Genomic DNA, 27,791 nt, shown 5'->3' on the forward strand with positions numbered 1-27,791 from the left:
GAGCTTAGAAGAACTATACTAACATTTTAGTGACTAAAATTCCATACATTTTCCCAGATACTTTTTTCAAAATTTTTAATACATGTCTAATCTGAAAACATATTTGATTCTTGGTCACTATATTGAACTTGCTGTAAAACAGGATGTTTTCTTTGAAATACAACGCTTGGCTTCTTAATAAATAGAAAACCAGTCTTAAGCATCGACATATAAGAAAACACCCCTATTTTCTTCCAGTGTTTCCCCGAAAGTCTTTCTAAACATCTGCTTTTTCATCTACTTAAATTGCTTCCCACCTCCATCCCTTGGGATTTGTTTGCTTGCTGTAGTATTTCTTCTCTGTGGGAGAACCAACTTCACATTCATGAAAAGACAAAACTAAACAACAACAAAATACAAGAATCCTCATTCCTACACTTTTTTTTTTAATTTTGGTGAGTTCAGCTTCTGGGTGCCCCTTGTATTGTGAGGATCAAATGACCTAATGTATGTGAAAAGCGCTTTGAAACTGAATCTCTATACAAATGAAAGGTCTTATTAGTCCTCTCGGGTGCTTTTCTTACACTGTCACATCGCCCTTAGTTTATTAAAGTAACAAACCCACGGGCAAAGAGGGATAGGCAGCGGAGACGTAGTGGGGGAGGGCGGGGGAGAAGTGTGAAAAAGAAGAAATCCCAGCACTGCATTGGAGACAGCGTGTGAAAGATTCCAACTCTTCTGCAAAATCCAGGCCGTGTTTTGCAGTCGGCTGCATCTGCCTCTCCTGTCTCTCTTACCTCCTTGATGTTCGGCACTATTTGTAGCTGGTGTGGTGGAAGGACACAGCGAGGTTCTCACCCACCGCCCCCCGCCCCTCTTTCCCATCCTCATTTCCATCAAAGCAAAACCAGGGAAGCGCAAGGATCCCAGAGTTCCGAGTGTGCTTCGGCTAGGACTGTCACTCATTCTCTGATCAGCGCGTGAACGCAGCTCGGCAGCGGCTGGCAGGAAACAATTCTGCAAAAATAATAATACCAAGACTGGCAATTGTCTGCCTGTAGGACTTCTGCTCTATCGCCGTCCAGACTCATTGCAAGGGGGGAACACAAAAAATTACCTTTGCAAGAACATCCTTCCCAGCCAGCAGATTACAATGCTGCAAACTAAGGATCTCATCTGGACTTTGTTTTTCCTGGGAACTGCAGGTACATCTTTTTAAAATCTGATTTGCTACTTGCTTCCTTTCTCCCTCTCCTCCCTCCCGCGAAAACTATTATTTTAGGCAGTTTTACATTGAATGCTAAAGCTTCAAATTAAATAAAACCCCCCTTTGCCCCCTAACAAATACAAAAAGAGCCTTGTCGTTCTCCCTTCCCACCCTTCTGGGATACAGATGGATTTTCCATTGATGAGCTGTCTCCCCACGTAGTGAATGCCGGGCTTCCCCTCCCTTTGCAGTCTTCACTTTGTTGTACTCGGCTGCAGTCGGAGTGGGGCTGACGGTTCCTGGGAAGCCTTGCTGGGCTGCTGGTGGTGATGGGCAGAGGGCTACACTTATGCATTTACACCCCCTCCCCCTTTCTCTCTCTTTCCTCCCTTCTCTGCGAAGGCAATGGGTTCGGTGGAGGGGGCTTGTGAGAACTGGCGAGAGGGGAACGCTGGGCTTGGGGTGGTGCCGAACATACATGAACCGGGAAAAGCACAGCCTTTCCCAGATGCTCAGACGGATCTAAACCTCAGCACCAGCTTCTTGAAAAGCGAACAATGAGGCCTCGGAAACCTTTTCTCCACTACTTTCCCCCATTTCTATGATTTTCCTCATATCTAATAAAGTGAACCCTCTTGCTTTCTCGTTCTTCCCTTCCCCCAGTAGTCAGGATAACGGTTTGCAAAATTGGATCTAAATGAGAAGAAAAGCTGGGTTGTATGGATGTTGTATTCCCCCCCCCCCCATGGGTATGACGTGAGTTTTTCATTTGCCAAATTGCTGGTTAGTTGGAAATCCTGCTCGCGGTGCCCTGAAAACCAAAAGGGATGGAATGATATAGGCGCTGTGATTTGACAGGAGGAAGTGCAGAGAGGGGCGGAGGGCGAAGAGGGCGTGAGCTGGGGGCTGCCAGGTCTGTTTTCCCCCTTTCTCTGCACGTTGATGTTAATGTTGTTTGGTGCAAGAGAAAATAATTGCAGGTACTTATATGGAACACCTCGCCCCCTATCTTCTTTGCTTTGGGCGAGGTTCCCCATCATTACAAAGTGGAAACAATAGAGAAGGAGCAAGAAGACCGAAGTGATGCTACATGTAGTGTGTTAACGTGCCGCTGAGTGAGTCTCGGCGGAGTGAAGGTGGGAGCTTCATTTTTGGTATATTTCCAATCCAGTCTCCTTGGAGGAAGCTTCGGGTTCCCCCCACCCAGTTAGTACTCCCTCCTCCCAGCGTGTTTGTTGACAGAAGATCGGGGTGGAGGGGGTGGTCGTAGAGAACGCGGGGCTTCGTGCAGAAAGGGTTGCTGCAAGTTTCAGGGGGTGGGTGGGGTAGGGAAGCTGAAGGAGGCCAAGGCAAAAAGCACAGACGCTCCTGTCTGCTTACTTGCTGCGGTTAGACCTGCTTTCGGGGGTCTATCAGGGGCAGGGTCGAAATGCAGCCCGAGTGCAAAGGGAGGAGCCCGGTCTGGGGGAACATCTAACACGAGCTCCTTCCCCCGGGTAAGCAAGAGCCTAGGAACGCCTTCCCCCCCACCCCATCTTCCCCCTGAACCCCACCCCCCACCCCCCGGCCACTCTCCCTTGGCGACCAATCAGAAAGGAGCTGGCTGGGCGGGAAGCAGCGAGAGGATTTTTATTGCGGCGCGGGTGGCGGCGGCGGCGGCTGGGAGCTGCCACGGTTGTCGCCCGGTTTTCGAGTCTAACGGTCTGGAGAAAAAACCCCGCCCTGCTGGCGGACCCCCCAAAAACACACACACACACAATTTTTTTTTTCCTTCCCCACTCTTTCAACTTATGAAAAAAAATAAAATGGAGACTAGGTCGTCATCCCAAGAATTCCCTGCCCGAGTTATTCCGTTCCCGGCTGGCGCTCCACTTTCTCTGGGGCGCACCCCAACTCCCCTTCATCCCCGGCCGGGATCGGGAAGAGGACGAGGCTGGAGCTAAAGGGGAACCGGCCCCGAGCCCCCGCCCTCCCAAGCCTCCGAGCCGCGCGTGCGCGCCGCTTCGCTCGGACCGCCGGCCGCCGCCGTGAGGGGCGAGAAACTCAAGCTTTCTGGTCTCCGCGGGGACCATGGTTGGGGGTGGGGAATGGGGCTGGCTAGCTGAAGCAGTGGGCGTGTCAATCTGGGGCCACCTCCCTGCCCCACCGGGAAGCGGTCTTCCATGGGAGTTGTTGCGGGTCTCATTCTCCTGTCGGGGTCTCCCGAGTGTGGGGCAAACAGGGTCACTGATACTTGGCCCCCAACTGGGCTGGGCCTTTAAGGCCGGGACATTTCCCCTGGGTATAGTTTGGCCAGGAAGGGATACTTCCCATCCCACTTGGATGGGCATAGAGCCAGCCTCGATCGAACACTGTAAGGGGTACCCAGCCCTGGAGTCACCAGGCGTGACCTCTCCAGACCACGGGGATGGGGGGGAGAGGGGAGAGGAAAGCACCTCCCCTCAGACTTCTCAGTTCTGGCAGCTGTCGAGAGTGGGGGGTGAGAGAAGTACTACTTCATCATTCTGGGGAAGCAGCTCTGGCTCGCCAGTGGCGAAGGGTGGGTTGAGCATAGAAGTGCCTACCTTGCAGGTTGTTTAACAAAAGGAAGAAGTTTAACCCCAGGTTTTACTAATCAAGTTCTAAAAAGGAATGTACAAGATTTAAAAGACCAAGAGGACTTTGATGAAATTACAGAACAGAACCAAAAATTCTCTTGATTGTCCTGTCATTGCTATACATTCTGTGCTTACTCGTAACTGGTAGATTTTGGAAAATATATTCTATATATCCATGAAAATGTAATCATTGATTATTATCAGATACACAAACCTAGCTACAATGCTGTCTTCATTTTAGATGTACTGTGTTTAAGATAAAAGTGAAAGATTTTTCATTTTCCTCTGAAATTTGGATTCTGTTCTAGCTGGGCTTCCGAATTTTATGGTTTAAGTGATCTGGAATAGTGGACTGTATTCATCAGTAATTATGCAATGTTAGTGAGTATTAGGTTTTTTTTTTTTTTTATGTGGATCTGGAAAGTACAGGAGATTTTATTGTAGAAAGATAATAGTAATTGGAAAGCAGTTCTTTTACTATCTTTTACAAAAGTTACACATCTATGAATATTTAACTTATAAAGTGTGTACAACATGAGTCATTTCAGCAAATTTTTGTTAGGAATGATGTAAACACTATACAGACCCATATTGTATGGGTCATTATAATAATATCAATATGCAAAATACAACATTTCCAAAATAGAAACTAATACAGTACTATATTCCAATATGATAAAATTAAATATGTCAAATTATGGAAATAAAAAAAATATGGTCCAGAAACTGCCTCACTGTATCTGCTTATATAGCAAGCTCTGAAAATTTGCATATATTTTGTACCTAAAAACCTTAGTTAATATTTCAAACTTTACATCCAAATTATTTTAATTTTTTTGTTTTTTGTAATGAGATTATTAATAGGAGTCATGGTCTTTTTTCAGACTTCTTGGCCCCGGAATCCATTGGTTTACAGTCATTGGATGGGATTGGGGAGAGATATAGCATGTTAAAAACTCAAACTAAGAACTAAGAACTCAAATTTCCAATCACAGAGGTTTACCTCAATGTTTGCTTGGCAAGAAGCTAGAGTTAAACATTAACTGGCAAAAACTAATAGCAAGTTTCCTTCATAGGAATTAGTGACATGGTTGGAATGATACACTTTGTGTGTATAATATATAACATTGACACATGAGAATTTAGAAGTATCAGGGACCAAATAAATTAAATGTTGTGAAGTTGGCTTAATCTGTCTGTAAAATTTATATATCATCTTCCTTTCAAATTATAATAGAATTATTGTAATTCAGCTAGCATGAACCAAAGAGATGGCTTCTCTACTTTTCTTGTAGTCAACTTTATTAAATTGTGAACAGCTTGGAAACTTTATATTACTTGATATTTGAAGCTTAAGATTTCTGACATAGTAGATTTTTTAAAAAGAAAATAAGAATTTAACTTATTATTAACTTATTTCCAGTCTTTATGTTGAGTATTAAAAGTATAACTGCTTATATGTATATGTAATAGTGTATAAACACATACTTAGGTTTTTTTTTTTTTTTGGATAGGTCTTTGTACTTTAGCATAAAATAAAAGATTAATTTTTTTTTAATTCCTTATTGTTAAAAGTAGATTTGAACTTTCTGGTGAGAGAATTGTAGAGAAGCAGATTCATTTGAAAGTGAGGAAGAAGGAAGTACTGCACCTGCTATCATCAGTCTACAGGGAAAAGCTAGCAAGTGACAAATGCATTTTTAAAAGGTTTTCCTGTACCTTTCAGTCATTGAGTATACAACTGTTATATGTTTTCGAGGAAAAAAAATGTTTTAGTGCGAATTTTATAGCTGACAGTTTTTCAGTTGAGTGATCTAACCAATTTATGGACTTAAGAAATGCCTGCTACTTTGTAAAGAAGAGGCTATCTACGCCATTCCTTGGAACAGATTGTTGAAAGATTTTTATTATTGCTAATAAAGTGTTTCCAAGTTAAGCAAAACTGAAAAGCTCTATCAGTTGTCTCCTTTGTGGATTATGAAGGCGATCTGAATTTTGAATAAGAAAGACTTAGATTGCTTTTCTTAAAAGGCAGGGATTTCTGAGTGAATTTTGATAGGAGACAGTTTGATAGCTCTTTTAAAATATTCAACAAGTCTGAGAGCAGCCTTGTAAGAAAATGAGATGTAGAAAGGGAACTATAGTTTGCCATATACCTCCCTGAAGAATAATGTGGGATGTGGACTTTTAGATATTAAAAGAACTAAATAATGAAGCTGTGATTAAAAAATACAGTTTAGACATGTTGACTACTGTTGGACAGCAAAATCACAGAAGCACTTTTGAAGGTCAGATTTGTGCTGGCTGTAGCCCCTTTTGTTTAGGAACTCTCAGTGCCAAACCTTAAAACCATTGCTGATGTAAAGGGATGTAAATTATTTGGGTTTGGCAGTAGTGCCATTATGCCCTTTCAGTTCATGATGTTGAAATGCTGCCTCTCAGCTGCAGATGCTCATTAAGAACATCGCCTTTTGATGTTAGTCTGAGTGCCAAATGGCGGGCTTTCAGGCAGTTTCAATACATTATACTTATAAACTGTTAGTCTATGTCTTAGTCTTATTTCTACATGCAGCCATTGAATTAAATGTTTTTCAAGCCAAGTTGATACAGTATTTTTTTTCCAGCTGTAATAATAATTGATTTAGTTCAGATTAGGTTCTTAAAATGGTTAAAATGAACACATGAATGATTTCCTTATCCAGCGTTTTTAATTGTCTTTATATGACTCAAAAAACAATTACTTATTTTTGAAAATAGACTTTTAAATGGAAAAATGTTACATATTATTTTTCTGTGTGCATTACTTACACATGTGATTGTTGTCCTTCTGTACTAGATTATTCCTTGCTGAAGGTGAGTGCTCTTCTTACATTTTGGTGTGACTAAAATAACTCTTAGTCTGTTTCACATTGCATATGCTTAATGATTGTGTTTATAGCAATGGTTGTTTGTCCTTTGCAGCATTTTGTTTTGTTTTCTCTTTTTTGCCCTTTCACTTGAAACTCTCCCTTGACTATTTTGTCTAAATTCATTTTGGTTAATCCATTCAACAAATATTTATTAAAGGATATGTATCTTTGTTGAATGCTAGGAGAAATAAAGCTAAAATAAGAAAAATCACAAAATAACATAGTTGCAAATAAACTTAGAAAAAAATCTAGTCCAAAGCATACCTGACCAAGAATTCCCTCAAGAGTCTATAACATTCCCAACAATTGGTCAGTTTTCCTTTGAAGATCTCAAGGGAATGAGAATACACCACTTTTCTGGATAGGATATTTGGAGTCCATTAAATATGATATTGGAATTGCCTTTCAATAGATATCCTCCCAAGGAGTGCAACAGAACCATTTACGGATTATTTGCTTTGTGATTTAAGATATGAGCTGAGTCATAAAATTAAGTACATCCACATTTATTCAATAAACATTTATTTAACACAACTATGTGAAGTATTTTAGATATTAAAGATAAAACTGACCAGTAGCAAGGAGTTCACAGTATTAAAAAAAAGAGAGAGAGAGAAATCAGTAATTCAAAAGGGGGAGGGATGGCATCACCTCCCATGACATACAATTTAAGTGAGGGAGGGATGGGCAAGGTCACCTGCCTTACTTTCTGCTCCAAAACCATTTGGGTCTAGTGGCAAGATATAGAACAGGATGACTACAGATAGTCCTGGATGAAATAGGAGACCCTGGCCTTTTTTAAGCTAAGGTCTTCAACAGGTCTCATTTAGACTGAGGCCACATCCAGTTAGTTATTAAGGCTAGGTAGCAACTGAGGCAAAGAACCTACTCTTTCAGCTAGTCCAAAAAAAAAATCTAAATAAATAAATCTGGAAGAGGAAGACTCTCAGAGTTTCTGACCAAAACAGAAATGATTGCTATTTACATTCAATCTGACTCAATCAAGACTCAAACAATGACCAAATAGGACTTGATCTAGAACCTATTGGTGGCCAATGAAAATCAGAGTGGTTTTGGTTTAAGGTACCTATAGATAAGGTTATGATACCTGATATGGACAGAGCTAAGAAAGGGAAGAAGAGAGGGAGGGAGGGAGGGAGAGAGAGAGGGAAGAATGGCGGGAAGGAGGGAGGGAAGAAAGGAAGGAAGAAAGGAGGAAAGGAAGGAAGGAAAGAAGGAAAAGATAAAGGAGAAATTGTAAAGTCCATTCTTTCTCTTGTGGTGAAGGCAGAACTTCATCTTTGAACTCCAGATGAAGTCAAAAGCTATAAGTAGAGAGTAACTCCAAATCTGGCAGAAATGACATACCCACCAAGTGAGAGAAAAGCAATGAAGGAGAATGCAGTTGGAATGAAGTTTCTGTTCTTTTTTTTTTTTTTCATAAATGTTACAGAAGCTATCAAGTGGGCAATTAACTTTATGCCTTTTTTGTTAGTGAATAGGATTGCTACAGATAAAGGCATTTGGATTGAGTTTTTTGTTTGTTTTTTATTTGTTTAACTGTATCTCTGGAAGAACAAAGATATAAACTTGTAACAAGGACTAAATCAAGTTACAGAGCTCTAGGCTACCTAGGAGGAAGTCCAAAAGCTGGCAGTAGACCTTAAGTTTGGGGTTTGGTTATTGTTGTATTTTATGAGGAAATTCTCTCTATCAATGAGGTTCAGTACTTGCTGCTGTACTGCTGTACTGCTGTAAATATATATACACATAGAATGCATATCATGCTTTGTAACTTGTAGTGTGTTAATGAGTGTATTATGCAATGATGTTAAGTTGGATAGCCCTGTATTTTTATTTGTATTGTGTTGCTTCAATTATTTTTATAGCCATTTTCCTTACCTTTTCATTTTCAGGTTTAAAATAGTCATGTGACGGGAAATCAAAAGACTGAGCTTGTTAGAACTATATAAATCAAAAATAATATTGAATCTATATGTTCTTACATAAATGAAATCTAATTCTCAGCATTGTTGTGTGTAAAGTGCTTAGAAAACTATAAATATCTGTATTATTATGAGATTAAATTATGGTCATTAATAATAAAATATACGAATTCCCTGACATCTATTTTGGTCTCTTTTTGCCTTATTTTCTGGATTTATATAATTGGATTTTACCAGTGCTTAATTTCTTTGCCAATCAAGAGGTCCTATATAAATCTTGTGCAAGAAACATTATTTTAGCTATATTTATTCCAGCAAATTGAGTAGTTGAATAAATTGCCTTTAATTCCAACAAATTAGGTAAATTAAAACTAGTAAAAGTAAAAACAACATGTCAGAATTTAAAAAAAAATTCCCTTCCAAAGCAAAATTTTAAAGAATATTTCATCTAAATAACATTTTAATTCTCCACTTACTCTGACTATAATATTATTTAGTAAAACATCTGGATAGTCAGTGGTGTTCCCAGTTTTGTGTAATGCAGTAATTATGCTGGTTATATAATATTATAGTTTAAAAACTAAATGGAAAATCTAGGTTTTGACCTAATCAGTAGAAAGAATACAGGGGTAATAATATATCCCTCTGTTTTGAGCCTCAGAAATAAAAATGAATACTCTTTTCATAATTAAAGAATGATAGATAATTTGCCATTTTCAAACAATGATTTGTTCTCAGTCCTCAAGATCTTTTCCTTTGTCCTCCTCCCTTTCATTTTAAAAGCATTCACTCAAATTTTTTAGTTAGCAACTGTTATCTCTTTTCCACCTTTTTCCAGATATCTGAATGATGAGTTTACAAATAATGCCTCCACTTTTTTTCTGTGTAATCTCTCATTTATTTTCTGTTTCCATGTGTAATCATGGGTACTCCACTGATATGATTCTCTCCAAAGTCAACAGTACTCTTCTCTGGGATAAACCTCATCACTTGTATTCTCTTTGAACTCTCAACCATTTTAACCAACATGAAAGGTCATTAATCTCCTTAATATTCTTGGTTTTTTTTTTTTTTTTTTTTGGTTTTGGTACTTTTTTTGTTTTGTTTTGTGTACTGTGGAAGTTCTTTTGGCTCCCATGGAAAGACAGATACTGTAGTGGATAGGGTGCTGGACATGGCATCCACTAGATTTCTTTAATACCATTCTGACACATGACCATAGGCATGCTCTTAACCACTTTGAGTCTCAGTTTCACTATTTAAAATGGGGATAATAAAAATTACCTACTTCATAGAATTATTGTGAGATTCAAATAATTATACATTAAACAAAATACTATGTAAATGTTAGTTATTATTCTTCCCTTTATTCCTCTGACTGGCTGGAGTGAGCCCTAAAAAGACACTAAGAAGAAACTCTATTCATCATTTCTAAAAAATGGTGAGGGTTGTTGTTATTTGTTCTTCCTTCTCAAAGACAACCATGACATTAGGGAAGTGATGCTATGACATGCATATGAATAGACTTACTTTTTCCTCTGGAACCATCTGAGTGCAGTAGTCAGATATATGTCAGGATGACTGGAAATAGCCCCGGGAACCTAGGGGGAGGAAAGTAATATATACACAGATACACATATACAAGATATTTGGGAAGAAGAATATTGACAGTTGGGAGGACAATAGGTTTCCTGGAAGAAATGGATGTTCAGTTCAACTTTAAAGAAAAATATGGATTCTAAGAGGCAAAAGTGAGATGGAAGTATATTCTATGGAAAAGGGAGCCCTGTATATGAAGGCTGACAGATGGTTTTATATCTTAGAAGCAATTGAGAACTTATTAAAATTTTTGATTATAGAGTCTTATGGTCAAATCTGTGTTTTAGGAAAATGATTTGGTCAACTAGACCTGATTGTCCCAAGTCCTCAGTTGGAATTCTAATCATTTACAAGCTATATGACCTAGATAACTCATTATTATTGTTGTTATTGTTGTTGTTGTTATTGTTAATATTAATTACTTTTCTCAGTTTCCCTATAAAATAATGCCTCTTTCATGTTTTCATTTTTTCAGGATTGTGAATTTTTTTATTTCTCTTTCTTTTACTCCTTATTTCTACCAAATCCTACAGATTCAACCCATATGTTATACTTTTAAAATTTCTCCTTTCTATTCAAAGCACAAACTCAAAATGAGTTGATCTTAATTGCAAGCAACATACACATTGACACACATACACACATATTCTGATTTGCAAATGGTACAGTTTACTAGTTGACTATTAATTTTACAGAAGGATTTAAGTTTAAAAAAAAAACTTAAAAATAAATTCCACTAGTGCACTTAAATTATATTTTGATTTATCAAAATAAAGATGCTAAGCTGAGAGGTTTACATAAGGGAAGACTGTAGCTGTCCTTGCCTTATGCAAAAGAATAATTGCTAACGTATTAAAAATAAATATTTTTCCATATGTGACTGATTTGAAAATTTTTGTCATGTTTCCTTTCCATTTCTGATTGTTGGCCATAAATCTTAAACTTTTAAGTTAGTTTTAATGTTGCTCTTATTACTGTTCTCATAGTCAAGTACACCTGGGAACCTGAGTCATTTAATAGGCCCTCTTTAAAAGCAGACTTTCTTTTTATAATATAAATAATTATCCTTTTATCTATGTTTTCTGTATCTATGACTTACTTGGCAATTTCTTATGGTGGTATACATCTATTTTGATCGTGAGTAATGTAAGGAAAAAAACACTGATTTAAAGTTAAGAAACCTGGATTATGATCGTGGCTCTACTATGTATCTCTAAATTTCTTTCTGAATCTAAAATATTACCATTCTGTAAGTCTTCAGAAACATCCTATTCTGTAAGGCAAATTCCATCTGTTTTCTAAGTCAATCCTGATCACTTTACAGCCTGATCAGTTTCACAGCCAGCCAAATTGCCCCACATCTATATTGTCTCAAGCACAGAGGAAAAATCTTTTTTCCTGAATCCTCATTTTGAGAGTCACTTTCATCCTCAGGCTATGGTGATGTTTTCATAAATCCAAAATTTCTTAGGAGATCAATCTACCGATTGATAGATCGATTTGTTTTCCTCATATTGTTAAATTTGATGTCTGAAAAACATCAACTATTTCTCTATTTCTGGCATTCAAAATTCTCTATAACAAAACTCAACCCTATTTAATCTATTTTCCCTTATTCCCCAGTATGAATTGTCCCTTCATTCCATACAGTCCAGTCCTCTAACTATCCTTCAGACTTGAGCTTATCTTTCCTCTTTATCTCTCCTACTCTTTTCCCTCTGATTAAATTTTACTCATCATTTAAGACACATAGCAAATCTATATTAGTTCTTCCACAACCACTTCAACACCTAAGAATGGCTTCCTTTTCTAGAATTTCTGTAGCACATTCCTGTTATTTGCGCACTTAATCATATGTTGCCTTGTACTATTGAAATGTTTCTGTTTAGGTCTGAAATAGAATATAAATTCCTGGAAGGTAAGGACCATGCAATAAAATTGTATTCTTTTTTCCATGACATCCAAAACAGGCATTCATTAATTAGTTAAATGAATAAATTTATTAAAGTTCTTGCTCAGAATTTGCTTTCCACTTATTAATGACAATAAAGATCTGATGGTTGGGGAACAGTTGGTGGGGAGGGCTTTGGGGGAGATAAGTACCAAATCTGTGACAGAAAGAATAGCAAGAAGAGGGCTGAGGTGCAATGTAAAGTATAGACCTCAAGCCAATACAGGAGTTGCAAGACTAAGACAGTTATAACATTGATTTAGAGCTGGAATTGATCTAGATGGTCATAGAGTTCAAAAACCTTAGTTTTTACAGATCAGAAGACAGAGATAGAGAGATGTTAAAGACTTTGCTAAGGTCAGACAACTAGCGTCTGAGAATTTGAATACAAGTTTTTCTGATTCTGGTCTGGTCCTCTATTTTTACTATATCATGCTGCCTCTCATAAGTTAGGTTCCCCCAGGGCTTGAGACTGCTCCTGATTTATTCCAAGCAGATTATGAAGCATGGCATAGGCAAGTAGCAAGTGAGTGTCAATATTCTACTAATCCTTTCCTCAAATGAGTAAGGGTGGTAGCTTTAATAAATAAAAGAGGGAAGAAGACAGTATCAAGGAGAAAGCAGTGATTGTGTAGCTATGGGCAGGTCTATATATGAAATGTCAGTAAAGGAGGAGTGAGAGAAGGGAATTTATAAGTGTGGGTCTATCAGGAGCAGAATGTGGTATGTGAATAAAGAGAAAGGGACAGAGGGAGTAAGACTGAGAAAGAGATAACTAGGAAGATAGAGATAGAGACATATTTAGGGACAAAAAGAAGGATTGAGGAAGAGAAATTGAGACTTCTTAAGCTAGGGTTTTTTTTTTTTTTACTTTAAAAAGCTTTCTTGTACTAGTTTTTACTCCTAGTTTTCTAACCATTATATAAAGTATTTACTAAGTCTGTCTCTAAACATGTGAAAAGTACATTTACATATTTGTTCAAGTGAGGAAAAATAAAACTTAAAAGCTGATGATTCCCAATACTATAACTGAACCAAACTTCATGTTCTTCTCTGTTTCTCCCCCATCAAATAACTATACAGGTATATTCAGCAACCTAATTATAAAAGAGTCCATCTTTAATCATGATACATCAGATATTATACTAGAAACAAAAGCCAGATATCCTGGACACTGATTACTGGCTATGTGATGCTTAAAGGAGTCTAAATCTCATCTCTGTCATATAGAGAAAGTATTTATTCTGTATAACTTGCAAAATCTATCAGTGTGAACCTCAGATGAAATGATTTATGTGAATACTTTTAAAACTATAAAGTATCATTTCCATGTAGTACCTGGCCCTTCCACTAAAGTATGTGCCTCTCAGAGAGAACATGAATGTAGGTTGGTACCAAGTTAAAAGTTGCTCTGCACCTAGCACCACTATGTTTGTAATATGGGGACATATTGAGCAGTGAGAAACATATCCTATCATTACTAGAGAACTGAAGAACTCGTTTTCTCTCCTGTATTTTGAAATTTTCTCCATTATTTATTTAGTTTTTGTATCTAGTGGCTCAAAGAATACAAATAGTAGAAGTTGTTCAAAGTGTTTAGTTACATTGTAGCTTTATATTGAATGACACCCAATTCAACCTTGAAAAATGTCAGAGATAACTGGGCATTATTCCTTACACAGCTTTATTTTTTTTTCTCTACTTGGTATTACTCATCAGAAGTTTAAAATTTTCACTAGAGAAAAATGAGCTGTCTAAATGAAGCTTTAAAAGGACAACATGTAGGATGATGATAGGATATGAAACTGAAATGAGTCAGCTAATTTTAGCCGACCCTAGTAAGAGGTTACATTGACATAACACTTTATAGTGTGCTTGTCATACATTTTCCCATTAAATCCTCACACCAGTTCATAAGAAGTACATAAAAGTATTATTATCCCCATTTTGCAAATGGAGAAACTGAAATTCAGGGAGGCTATGGATTGTCCAAGTGTTCTTTTTATTAAATTGTGCAACCTTGACTTATGATGGTTTTGATTTGATTCAACTTTATCTGAACTGGGTTAAGTCCTGGAGCTGTGAGTTCCAAACCTCTAGAACTACTGTTGGCTGGTTTCTTGAACTTGGGTAGATCCCTCTGGGCTTTAGGTGATTTCTAAGTCCTCTTCATCTTCCAATACCCTGTGAATCTATACATTGTAATTTAAATAAGAATTTTTAGTCTGGTCAGATTTAAGCAACTAGGTTGAAGATTTAGTTAAATTATCTTTTCCCACAAAATATCTTTGTTTTGTTTTTTAATTTTTAATTTATCATTTATAACACAGAGATAGGCATTGGCTTTATTTTTATTTTGGCTGAGACAATTGGGGTTAAGTGACTTGCCCAAGGTCACACAGCCTGAAAGTATTAAGTGTCTGAGGCAACATTTGAACTCAGGTCCTCCTAATTTCAGGGCTTGTGTTCTACCTGCTACACCAACTAACTGCCCCAACTTTATTTTTTAAAGCTATTCATTTTAAAGAAGTTTTAAAAATTAGTTTTAGTTATATTTGAAAACAAGTAATGATGTGGTTATTTGCTTGCAATAGTTAAATAAAGCAGATTATTTATGAAGTTTTTTGGGGAAGTAAATATTCATGGATATTTGCATAGTAAGAGACTTGTCCCCAAGGTCACATAGCTAATGAATCTGAGGCTGAATTTGAAACCATGTTTTTCTAACTCCAAGCCTAATATTCTACCTATTGTGCCACCTACCTGATTCTGAGGGAAAGCGTTAGCAGTTAGATGAACTGGTGAAAATCTCCTGTTGCAACAAGAATATGAGTTGAATCTTGAAGGAGGACAGGAAGTTCAGGACAAGGAGGGGTCTTGTTTTGGTCAGAGATGAAGGTGTTGAGATAGAGCATTCCAGGCAACTAGATTGTTGTGGGGGAAGAATAGCAAGGAGGCCAATGTAGCTAGATCATAGGGTATATGGAGCAAAGTGTAAGAACACTGGAAAATAGGAAGTAGCCAGGTTATAAAGAGGTTTGAAAAACAAAAAGCATTATATTTGATCCTAGAGATAATAGAAATCCATTAGAATTTATTGAATGGGATATGAAGACTGAGATGGGCTTTAAAGCGTGGGCTTTAGAAAAAATCATTTTGGCTGCTGACTTGAGCTTGGATGGAATGAGGAGAGACTTGAGACAGGATTAGAAGAATGTTAAAATAGTCCATCAAGAGATGATGAGGGCCTCTGCTACGGAGGTGCTTTATAAGTGGAGGAAAATAAGAGTGGGAAAAGGAATCAATAGGATATTTTATAAAGGTAGAAACAATAAGATTTAATAACTGGGTGGGGAGTTGTCAATGGCCCTGAGATTGTGAGTCTGGATGGACTGGGAGAATGGTGATATGTTTGAGAGTTATATCTAAGTTCAGAAGAGAGAAGGGGTCCATTTTGGACATAGTGAGTTTGAGATGCCCAAAAAGCAGTTGGTAATGTGAAATTATAGTCAAATAAAGGAATCGGAGCTGGATAGTAGATCTGGGAATCATCTGCATAGAAAGGATAATTAAACTCTTGGGAGCTGATGAGAGCCCCAGGTGAAATAGCATATTGGAAAAAGAAGAGTCCAGAACAGAGCCTTGGGAAACATCCTTGGTTAATGGGAATGATATGGATTAAAAAATGACAACAATGGAACCTGAGGAGTAGTTCGACTCATAGAAGAACTAAAGAGGAGGCTGTATCCAGAAGAAGGTGATCCCACAGTGTCAAATACTGCAGAAAGGCCAAGAAGGATGAGGCTTGGGAAAATTCCATTAGATTTGGAAATTAAAAGACCATTTAATATCTTTGAAAAGAGAAATTTCATTTGAATGATGAGGTCAGAAGTGAGATTGTGAAGGGTTTAGAGGGGAGTAAGAAGAGAAGTGGTACAGGTACCAAATGTAGATGGCTTTCTCAAGCAGTTTAGCTGGAAAGTGGAGAAGTATAAAGCAATAGATTTAAAGGGATGACATGATGAAGTGAAGGTTGTTGATTTATGATTCTAGATTTTGAGAAAGCATTAGAGATATAAGGAGGAGTGTTAGCAAGGGGCAATAAAACTTGGGTTGTTCAAGAGGTAATCTATTTTGACTTCAGCATGTGGATATTATTCAAGATAATGTTAAAATTGTTGAATGAGACCATGTTGCTAGTAACCTTAAATGTCTGGATAAGAACTTTGAGCTTTTTAGTGCACTAAAATAATCTATTTAGCTTTTAAGACCTCCACAATTTGGCACTCCCCTATCTTTCTTACTTCAGTAGATATTACTTCTCCTTCCAACACTCTATGATCCAGCTAAACTTAATTCACTGTTTCTAATACAAAGCATTTCATTAACTACCTTCATTCCTTTGTATTGGCTATCTCCTATCCATAAAATGCACACTTCTTTCTGCCTCATAGAGATGCTCTTTTCCTTTAAAATTCAGCTCAAGGGCCATCTTCTACATGAAGTCTGTCCTAATTTTGTGAACTGCTTGTGTTCTTCTCAAATTATCTTATATTTAACTACTTTGTATGTGTTTGTATTTAATTATTCATCATGCATATATTTTGATATGTCCTTATTGTCTCTTCCATTTTCATGTAAGTTTATTACTTAAGAGATTTTTTCATTCATTGTATCCATAGAGCACATAATAAGCAATTAAGAAATACTTATTGGTTGATTGATTGATTCCATCAATCAGTACCTTTTTTTTAAAAAATATTTTTTCCTTAATTATTGGTTTCTTCCTTTTATCCTACAAATATGCTTAAACTTCCCTATGCTATTCCTGACTCTCCTACCTTTTTCAAACCATTGTGTTATTTTTTACTTTCTCTTTACTAACAAATTTCGGGAAAGCTTAATCCATACTTGATCCATCTATTTTGCTCCTCACCCAGTCCTCAACCCTTTTTAATCTGGCTTCATTCTCTCCTACTCTAAATGCTGCCTACAGTAATTAATGACTTCATTATTCTCTTTCAGCAGCATTTGATCATATTGACCACTCCCTTCTTGATACATTCTTTTCCCTTGGCTTCTGTGACTGTATTTTTCACACTTCTCTTACTCCTTTTGTACCTCGTGAGGTCTATTTTTCTATTTCCTCTTCCTTTATTCAAGAGACTATTTCTTCTTATTCACTATTAACTTCTAACTTTGTGATTATCTTAATTTGATAACTCTTATTTAAGTTTCTGGTGTCAAAAGTAATAAGTAGATTCACCTTTGGATCTCAGAAGAATTAGGGAGTCAAATGATATGTCTATATATCTCATTGATTATATGTGTAGTGCTTTTGGTACAATTCCTGGCACATTGTAGGTGCTATAGAAATACTTATTCTCTTCCCTTCTCCTGGAAAGATATTGATACTAACAACAATATCATTCATGTGATGTTTGAAAGACGGGGTCTTTTAAATGTGGGTTCTTTTATCTACAGATTGATAATCTATCTTTCTTGGATTATTCTCCTTTGAAAATTAATGTGTAATAGACTTTGGAAATCCATTCAGATTTGGATTGGTTGGGCTTCAAGGCCAGTTGCCTCAGGATTTAATTGGGTCATTGGCATAACAGCTTCATTAGGCTCCTGGATCTCTAGTAGAGGCTGTGGCATTACACTATTGATCCTTTCAAACATTGTGTTTTACTCTTTTGTTGACATAGTTTATGTCATGGTTGCAGAATATACTTGTGAGCATAATTCTGCACAGGCAATAAACTCTGGGTAGTAGGCCCTAACTCATTTAAAAGGATAGATAAATGGGAATGCATGAGGGGCCAATACCATTGGACAGATTGAATATTTGAATGGTGCTATGTACAATATGGGATACATACACAAATGTGCATAATTATGTTTGTATATATAAAGGAAAATATATAAAGAATATATGTAAGTGTGTATATATATATATATCAACTATATGATATATATACATTTTATCTCTCTAGCAAAATGGGGAAGGAGATTTTGTCTATTTTGTTTATCTCCCCTTCCCCACTTTGCTTTCCACACCCTTTATACATGTGTATATATTTCATGTACATATGCACTTTTAACATATATAACTATATTTATATTTGTGTGTGTCATGTCTTATTGAAGACCTGTAATTTTACTAACCAATTTCAAGTTTCCAAATACTTTAATTATTATTTCTATGCAGATTTATCCAAATCTGTATATCAAACCTTGAAATCTTACAGAGCTTCATTCATTTATTTCCAATTGCTTCCTGGATGTTTTTATGTAAAACTCTTGCCAATAGTTCAAACTTAACATGTCTGAAACTGAATTCATCATCTTTATATTCAATATTATACCTCCAACTCCCCAAAAAGCTTTCCATCCCCCCAACTATTGATGACATTACAACCATACAAGCAGGTCCCCATATCTCAGTTGCCTATGTCCATACAGGTACAAAGTCCTATCAATTCTACTTTTGTGATATCTGCCCTATCCCTCTTTTCTATTATTCTAAATGCAAATATCCTGCTACAGGAACTTATCTCATCACCTATCCTAACTACATGTAAACATTTTTAACATTTTTTAAAAATTGTGAGTTCCAAATTCTCTCCCTTCTGCCCCTCCCCATCTTGAGAAGGCGAGCAATTTCATATTGATTGTACATGTAAAGTCACGCAAAACATATTTCCAGATTGGCCATATTGCAAAAGAAAATACATTGTGCTATTGTCATTGAGACTTAGATTTTTCTTCTTTCTAGCTTTTGAAACTATGTTGAATGTGACCCCATTAGTTCTTTAGTGTTTAGCCCCATTCTTAGCATACAATTAACAAAGACTTGTAGTCTTGGCTTTACTTAGACATTTCAAAATCTCTTCCTTATTTATTTAGTCCCTTTTTTATTCATTATTTATTACTTTTTTTTTTTTTAGCTCAATTCATTTTAGCATTAAGGAAACTGGGGCTCAAATAGAATAATCCTACTCCTAAAAAGTGGCAGATAAAGTCTTTGATTGCAAGTCTAATGATTCTAAATACAGCAATCTTTCTTGTTTAGTGATCTACCAAATAAATCTGGGCCCTAAAAATATCAATTTGGCCTTTCGAAGTAGCAATACCATTATTATGCTTATATCCAAGGGTGTGCTGATAAATGTTTAACAAACAGATCTCTCTCTCTGGCGTTCTAAGTCAACAAGTGGCCCACAGTTCAGTGGACTGTTTTTATTTAAGTTTGACACCATGACTTAGAATGGCTTTCAGGGTTTTCAACAGTATGGTGTCAATCAACCTCTGCAAAACAATCTTACACTGTTATGTTGTGTTCTCTAGTTGTAGCCATACTAGAGCAATATGATTCCCCACTTGTGCTTCCAGAATTTTGTTTACACTATCTTCTGCCCAAAGTTTTTTCTTCTATCTCCAACCCTTACTTCCAGAAGTCCCAACTCAAGCGTAACCTTCTTGCTTGAAACTTTTCTTGCTCATCCAAGCTGAAAATGATTTCTTTCTCCTTCGATTCCTCCCAACCCTTTGCATAGACAACTTCTTTATATTACAGTTTAAAAGCATGTCCAATTCACCTCACCTCCAATTAAATTATGAGCTCCTTGAGGGTAAAGGTCATTTCTTATTTCATCTTTACCACTCCAGTACCTAGGAAATGTTTATTAAATTACATTTCATATTAACATATTCCATATTTTCTTTTTGCTCTTGTTAATGTATGTGCACATGTTTCCTACATAGTAGTAACCCTGATATAGTGCAGTAGTTTATAATCTTTCTTGTGTCATGCACTCCTATGGCAATATGGTAAAGACAATTGACCCCTTCTGAGAATCATGTTTGTAAAATAATAATATTTTTAAAAGCATTAAAAGAAAAAATAGATGCATAAAATAATTTCCTTACAAAGGAGGTGAAAGGTTAATGAAAAATAAAGATATAATTTTTCCCATCTAAGTACATAAACTCCATAAAATATAACTCTTGATACCTTAGGGGTTTCTGGACCCCAGATTAAGAATCTTTAATATAGTGGAAAATATATAGGATTTGGAATAAGGAAGTTTAGATTTGAATGCTTACCTCCCATACCTCTTACTTCCCTTCCTTCTCTCACTAACTATATGACCAATGACAATTATTCAGTGTCTCCAAATGTCACTCTCCTTATCTGTAAAATGTGGATAATACTACTTATACTCTGTGTGTGTGTGTGTGTGTGTGTGTGTGTGTGTGTCCTCCATATTACAGAATTGTAAGAAAAATACTTTGTAAATCTTAAAACACAATGAGCATTGTTACCATTTTGTATTTTTTCCCCAACAGAATTTTGTTTCGCAACAACTATCCCATGTATTGGCATAGTCCGTTGATTTGTTATGTTTTATGATGTTTAATATAAATTAAATTAAATTATCTTTAATATAGATTATATAAAATTATCTCTTCAGAAATTATTTTAAAGATATGTTTAAAACTATATTTTTTCCATTTTCAAAATCTAATTAAAATGTAAAAATCTGCCTCCAAATGCTACATTTTATCTACCCAGTTTTGAGCAAAGTATTTGTTTTATTGAAACTATGTGACAAAAGTTCATATTGTTAGAGGCTATCAGTGTGATTTTATAGACTAGAGGATATTAATAGGTAATACTACAGGTAAAAATTCCATAAAACTAAATACAAAAATGCTAACCTTTTTTCAGTAAGAATTACATCTTTGAGATATTTTACTACAAACACACACACACACACACACACACACACACACACACACAATATTCTGCCAATATGTATTATATATGTATATATTCTGATTTTTAAAATGTTTCAATAAAATATTTCCATGAAATGAAAGATGCTTATATAAATTTCATATGGCAATACTTCATATATTTTCTTTTTGTCCTAAATTTACCTCTCAACAAGTTTCTTCTGAATTTTAAAAATACATACATTATTAATATGGATCATGTTTAACTTGTGATTTTTCTAAATCATGACCCATATATTTACTTATTTTGTATCTATATGTATAACTTTATAAGATGGTATAGAGATATTATTTAATTACATGTAAGCACTTTTCCAAGAACTAGACTAAGAAATTCCAGGTTTATAAGAATTCCTATGACTAGCTGTTAATTTTAAAATGATACAAAAGGTTTTAAAAAAATCTAAATTTGCATTGTTTACAAAATATTGTCAAATTAGAGCCAAAGTGGTTGGTGTTATTGTCTAATCTTATGTTTAAAAATAAACAGTCAAAATAATTGAAGAAACCTCTGGGTTTAGAAAAGCTTGTTGGTGGTTCTTCACATCCTACCCAAAAAAGCAGCCTGTCTTTGCATATTAATCACTCTATGAAAAGAAGCTTGCCTTATTTGCATTGTGCATGCACTACGAAGTCCAATAGTGTGCCTGAGGAAAAAAATGGGGGAATTGTAATTGTTGTTCTGAAAAGGGGTTTTATTCCATTCAAGTGGAAAAGCTGAATGCTGGAGAATTAGTGCAGTGTTTTGTGGAAGAAGAGTTCCTTTGGGCCCAAGTATTTCATGTGGTGCAATCCTTACTGGTAAGGAGCCTGAACGCTGGGTCTTGAGTGAGGGGAGTGACTCATCCTTGTATGATGTAATCTTCATCCTTGTAGATAATTTGTAATTTTATATCAAAATCCTGGTTTTTGCATAATGCAAAATAGATTTAAAATTAAATTCTAATAAATGGTGTAGTATCAGATATCTTAGGAGAAAAAAAGAAATATTTGAATTTTTTATTTGGGATTGATGCATCAAAAAATACTCTAAGATGAGTAGATAAAGCAAGAATAATAGTACGGATTTCTTTTAATCAGACAGTGCAAAGTAACTGTATTTTGAACATGAATATTTTTTTATTTATCTAATTAAAATACTTGTTTGAGATGGTCTTTTTAAATTTATAGCTAGTGAGTAAATTTCATAAAGTTGTCAGGCAAGAATTCTCACTTGCATTTGACTCTGTTTTCATGTATACACTTTCTGCTTAGACTCCCCTCTTATTTGTCCTTATACCTGATTCTGAATTATTTGTCTCCTTGGCCAATACAGCTTCACTTCACCACCACATTTATTTGAGGTTGTTTTGAGGTGTTATAGGTATTCTGAAGGGTGTATGTATCCACACATATCTACAAGCATACAACTGGGTTTATGTATACATATTGTTTCTACCTATATGTATATGTATAAGTATGTGTATATTATATATAGGTGATACAGTAGATTGAAGGTCAGGTCTGAATTCAGGAAGACTCATCATCATGAATTCAAATCAAGCCATAAACAATTATTACCTGTACACCCCAGCTAAGTCACTTAACTGTTTACTTCAGTTTCCTTATCTGTAAAATGAACTGAAAAGGAAATGGCAAAGTATCATATAATCACACCTGTGATTTCATCACATAACTGTCAATGAATATCTTCTCCTGTAGATTGGTGTCTTCTTTGAAACTTTGAGAGCAACTTGACTAGGGTCACCTGTATGAGTTAGAGGCAGGGCTTGGACACAGGTCTTTCTTATGATAAAGATAGGTCTTTATCCTACTGAACCTCTCATGCACACACACAACACATTACTGACTCATTAACTGATTTATCCAATTGTGTATCCTAATTTGGACAGTAAATATTTTTTCACCTGCTTGGTTTATCATATAAGGATTATTACATGATTTGTCATGAATCTCATGTAGAGGCTCTGTAATATTTTCAGGATTGATAGTTTATCAGGTTTATCAGGTTTAACAGGACTTGACCAATTGTTGATATTCTCTCTTCCTTTTACCTTATATATCCTTCAGCATAGCAGTGATTGACTTTGTCAAAAATAGATTCATCTTTTGTATAAGTAGATTGATGTTAATAACCAAGTGATCTTTGAACAGATTTAATTCTGTGGTTCATTTAGAGAATTATAAATGATCTTGGATGAATGTTGAAAATTATCTTTGCATGTATTTGGAAAAATTAAATACTATTTAAAAAAGACTGCACACAAAAGAAAAAAGAATGTTAGAGAAGAAACACCAACAGGATAGTTTTGAAAGAAATATGTTGAATTTATTATATATTTGAAAAATGTGACTAATAGTTGCATAATTTTGCACATATTCTTCTGTTCTACTTGCTATATGCATATCTTCTTTTTATATATTTCTTATAGTCAGAATTTTAAAATGAAATAAAATAATACATTTTTAAAAAGTATATATGATGAAAACATACACATGAGAAACTCCTTCTTAGAAGAGAACCTTTAAAACTGTGTTATTTTGCTAACTTGAGATATTCTGAAAAATGATTCTGCAGTACTTTCAAATTGCACTGCCTCTAGCATGTACTTCCCTTTATCCATATTTGGGCCACTCTGGTCACTTTTCTCAACTTTATCTTCTTACATGCCATTTCCTATTATTGGCATAACACACCTAGAACAAAATCTTATGTTCTAGATTTGGTGATTCCGTTACTACTGATATGAAAATAGATCATTGCAATATAAATGCAGACAATTTTGGTAAATTTTACATTTATTTGTTGTTCTTCTGCCAGTTTCATTTATACTAAGCTTTCTTCAAACTAGTTTTGTTTCCTGTTACTTTTTACTAATCTAAGAGGCCATTCTCTTTACAATCTTCCACCATTTTCTTCTGTAATCTTTTACAAATGACTTTGTATATTAAATTGGTTTTGTCCTTGCTACCATAACTCTCATCTCACGAAATAGATTTAACTACAGCCAGCCTGAGGCAGTTAGTTTCTAGTTTCTTTTGACATTTTTGTTGTAAAACCTGCTATATATTGTTTAACAATTTATTCCTGTTTTCATTTCTCATTTTTCATGATCATGAAGTCATTTGAATAGGTCAGGTTGAAGATGTTGTGACTTTTCAGTATCTTTATTTCATCTTTATCCCCTTTTTCCTATTCCCTTTTCCCTGATTTGATGTTGATTTTAATTTTGCTTTAATTATTGATCTAACCCTGCATATGATGCTGGTATTATTCTCATACCAGCAAGCAATTGTTTTTTCTCTGTTAAGGTAGCCATTTTGAATGTGTTTTGGTGTTAAGTGCTTATTTACATGTTCAGCTACTCTAAATTCTTTTTTTTGCAAAAAAAAAATCATAACATATACATGTAAAACAAAGTTGATTTCAGTTCATTGGCCTTTCTTTGTTCAAACTTGAATTATGTTTTTTCATTGTGCATTTTGACATTTTCTCTTCTTTCCCTTAGTTTAAACTTGGCTTAAAAAATTTGCCAAATAAGATTTTTGCATCATTTACCCTCACCCTGATGGTGTTTAAGCTTCAATATAAGTTGACAAATGTAGCAAAGCCTTGTAAATCTTAAAATTACACAAATTCTATCAATTATTGTTGTTATTGTTACTTTATTGTTATTGTCCTGAGGTTTTCTTTATTTATGATCACTATTGACACATCAAGACAAAGTAACCTAGTATCCCATGAAATGGTATTTCTTGTTGTCATTGGATTGTTTTATGGTAAAAACCATTTTGAAAATGTCTTTGTCTTTCCATAGAAAACTTATGAAGCATCCTTTAATTTCATCACAACTTCCTTTTGTCTTTTTGTTTCGTTTATTAGTAGATTATTAATATTGATGAGCTTTGTTTCTTCCAATATCATGTCAATTGACTGGCCATTGGACAAATATCTTATTTTAAGAGTACTTGAAGTGAAGTTAATATTTATTGAAGGCATAAATACCATTTGATTTTTAATGACCTCTGTTTTCTTTCTTAGACTTTTTCACTGTCACATAGGGGTTACAGACAACTGAGGGCGATTTTAGTTTTCTCTAATGGGTTTCAATGATTATAGAATTCATTATCTAGTGGGTAATCTACTGGTGCTAAGCCCTTCTGTACTTAGGTCAGATAATAGGCTCAGGCTTTTTCTGGGACCATATATGAAGCTATTCCAATATTAGGATTTGTACATTACTGGCATAACTAACTTTTGAGAACACAGGACTATTTCCCTTCACAATAAAACACTAGAATAGGATTTTGTAGAGACGTCTATCATATGGACAGCATATCTACAATTAGTATCCCCAGTTAGATTGTGAACATTTTAAGATTTTTCTTTTAAATATGAATGATTGACAGAATTTTAAAGTTTTTATCTAAATGTTTACTTATTATGAAAATCAAGCATATGCTGATTTTTAAATATTTTTGGTAATTATCTCCAACGGATGATGGCAATACATAATTTTAAAGATGCTGAATAAATAATGTTGACTGATGGAATATTATAATGGGGGGTGTCAATAACTTTTTAATGTAAAATATGAAAAATGTTTTATTGGGACTTCTTATTTTATAGATTATTCTTGGACAAACTCCATACTCCAAAATTCTAAAAAAATCAAACCCTTCTCTATAATAATGAAAAAAAAATTAAACAAAAAGAACCAAGATCTGCCTCCCCTGAAATGTATGCCCATTCTACCCCCTTATGTCTCTATTTCTCTACTGAGAGGAAAGAAGTATGTTTTATGATCTGTTCTCCAGGATCAAAATTGATTTATTGTATTTGTTTACTCTTTGGCTTTCTTTTAGAAAGAATTTTTAAAATATACATATTTTGATATTATTTGACATAAAAATGTCTGTGTTTTTCATAAGTTTCTATAGTAGTGTATACATTTCATTATCAGTAGTCATTTAACTTGTAAACATTTTAAATATCCTTTGATTTGCTTTCTATTTTCTATTTGTGTCAATAAAAACAAGATTTATCATTTTTATACAGACTAATGATAATAATTCATATTTGTTTAGAGTCTTATGGTTTTTAAAGCACTGGTATCATAACAATCTAGTGAGATAAGTATTTCAGGAATTATTCTTGTTAGATTTTGAGAGGTCAGGTGATTTGCCCATGGTCACATAGATCTAAAAGCTGACACTAGGATTTAAAGTCATCTTCAGACTTTGTCTTTAATATTCTTTCCATTATATCACAGTCTGTCACATTATACCATCTGTTACTAGCAGTTGTAATAAAATGCACTTTATTTTAAAGAATTAATATGTTTATAGGATTGCATATCATCCAAGGATAAGGTAGCTAAATTTGGAAAAGCTAATTATTAGGAGATTGGATTCCAGGTAATTGAAAAAATATATTCCATAGCAACTAATGAAACAATCTGCTGAGGCATTTAGGGATATGGTTTTCAAATGAATACTTGCACATCTGTGAAGTCACAATTGTTTTTTCTTAAAATATATCGTAATGATGGATGACATTTCTTTATTTTGGAAACAGAGTCCAAATTAAATATTAAATGAAAGTGTTTTTGTAGAAACTGTTTTCCCCTTTTTTCATATAAAGATTTTTTTTCTAAGCTCTTTTATCTTTTTATTAAAATATAGTACCCTGCCTAGGAAGGGACATTTAATGTCTTTACTGAATTGAATGGATCTGAAGTATTTTTTGTTCAATCAGCCTATTTAATCTGCTGAAGAAGGCAGGAAAAGAAAGACAGAAAAATACTTCAGATCTCATTTTTTTGTTTTTAAAATATTTATCCATGCTGTAGAATTGCTTGATGAGTTAGGGCCATGAGCTGAGAGGGTAAGATTAGTTTCCATTCTGTTGACTGAGATACAGTACAGTGTAAGTTTTGCACATCCCTCCCAGAGTTGTTGTGAGGATCAAATGACATAATATTTGCAAAGCATTTACCATGGTGCCTGGCATATGGTTGTTACTTAAAAAGTGTTTCTTTCCTTCCTTCCTTCTTTTCTTCCTTCCTTCTTTTCTTCCTTCCTTCCTTCCTTCCTTCCTTCCTTCCTTCCTTCCTTCCTTCCTTCCTTCCTTCCTTCCTTCCTTCCTTCCTTCCTTCCTTCCTTTTCCAAGGTCCTGCTCTTTCTTCTCTAATATGCATTCATTCATTTTTTCATTTAGTATCTATAAGGACCCACATGTGTAAAGTACCATAGTAGGTGCTGTTGACAATACCAAGAAGAATGAAACTCTTGCTCTTGTGGAAGTTTTAGTTTACTGAGAAAAGAAATATAATCCAAGAAAGAAAATGGCATACAGTATGGCATAGTTCATGGAAGAGCCATCTTGAAGTGACGTAATACCTTTTTATTTTCAAAATATATGAAAAGATAATTTTCAACATTTACTCTTGCAAAATCTTGTGTTCCAAATTTTTCTCTCTCCCTTCCCCCCTCACTCTCTCCCCTATTCAGCAAGTAATTCAATCAATATGCACTAAACTTGTGCAATTCTTGTATACATATCTCCACAATTATCATGGTGCACAAGAAAAACAGATCAAAAAGGATAAAAAAAAAACGAGAAAGAAAATAAAAACAAGCAAACAACAATAAAAAAGTGGAAACTATTATGTTGTGATCCACATTCAGTCCCATAGTCCTCTCTGTGGATGCAGATGGCTTTCTCCATCACAAGTCTATTGGAACTGGCCTGAATCACCTCATTGTTGAAAAGAGCCACATACATCAGAATTGATC

At 35.1% G+C, this 27,791-nt stretch overlaps 1 protein-coding gene across 1 annotated transcript in view; it reads left to right on the top strand.

Annotated features, from left to right (window-relative positions):
* The first annotated feature begins 728 nt into the window (after positions 1-728).
* NCAM1 (neural cell adhesion molecule 1) overlaps positions 729-27,791 on the top strand; it is a 455,625-nt gene continuing 428,562 nt past the window's right edge. Inside the window, 1 exon segment of the mRNA XM_051986988.1 lies at positions 729-1,184. Coding sequence (XP_051842948.1) covers positions 1,133-1,184 — 52 coding nt within the window. The 5' untranslated portion in view covers positions 729-1,132.

Source organism: Antechinus flavipes, chromosome 3 (assembly GCF_016432865.1).
Source record: "Antechinus flavipes isolate AdamAnt ecotype Samford, QLD, Australia chromosome 3, AdamAnt_v2, whole genome shotgun sequence".
Classification (NCBI taxonomy): Eukaryota; Metazoa; Chordata; class Mammalia; order Dasyuromorphia; family Dasyuridae; genus Antechinus; species Antechinus flavipes.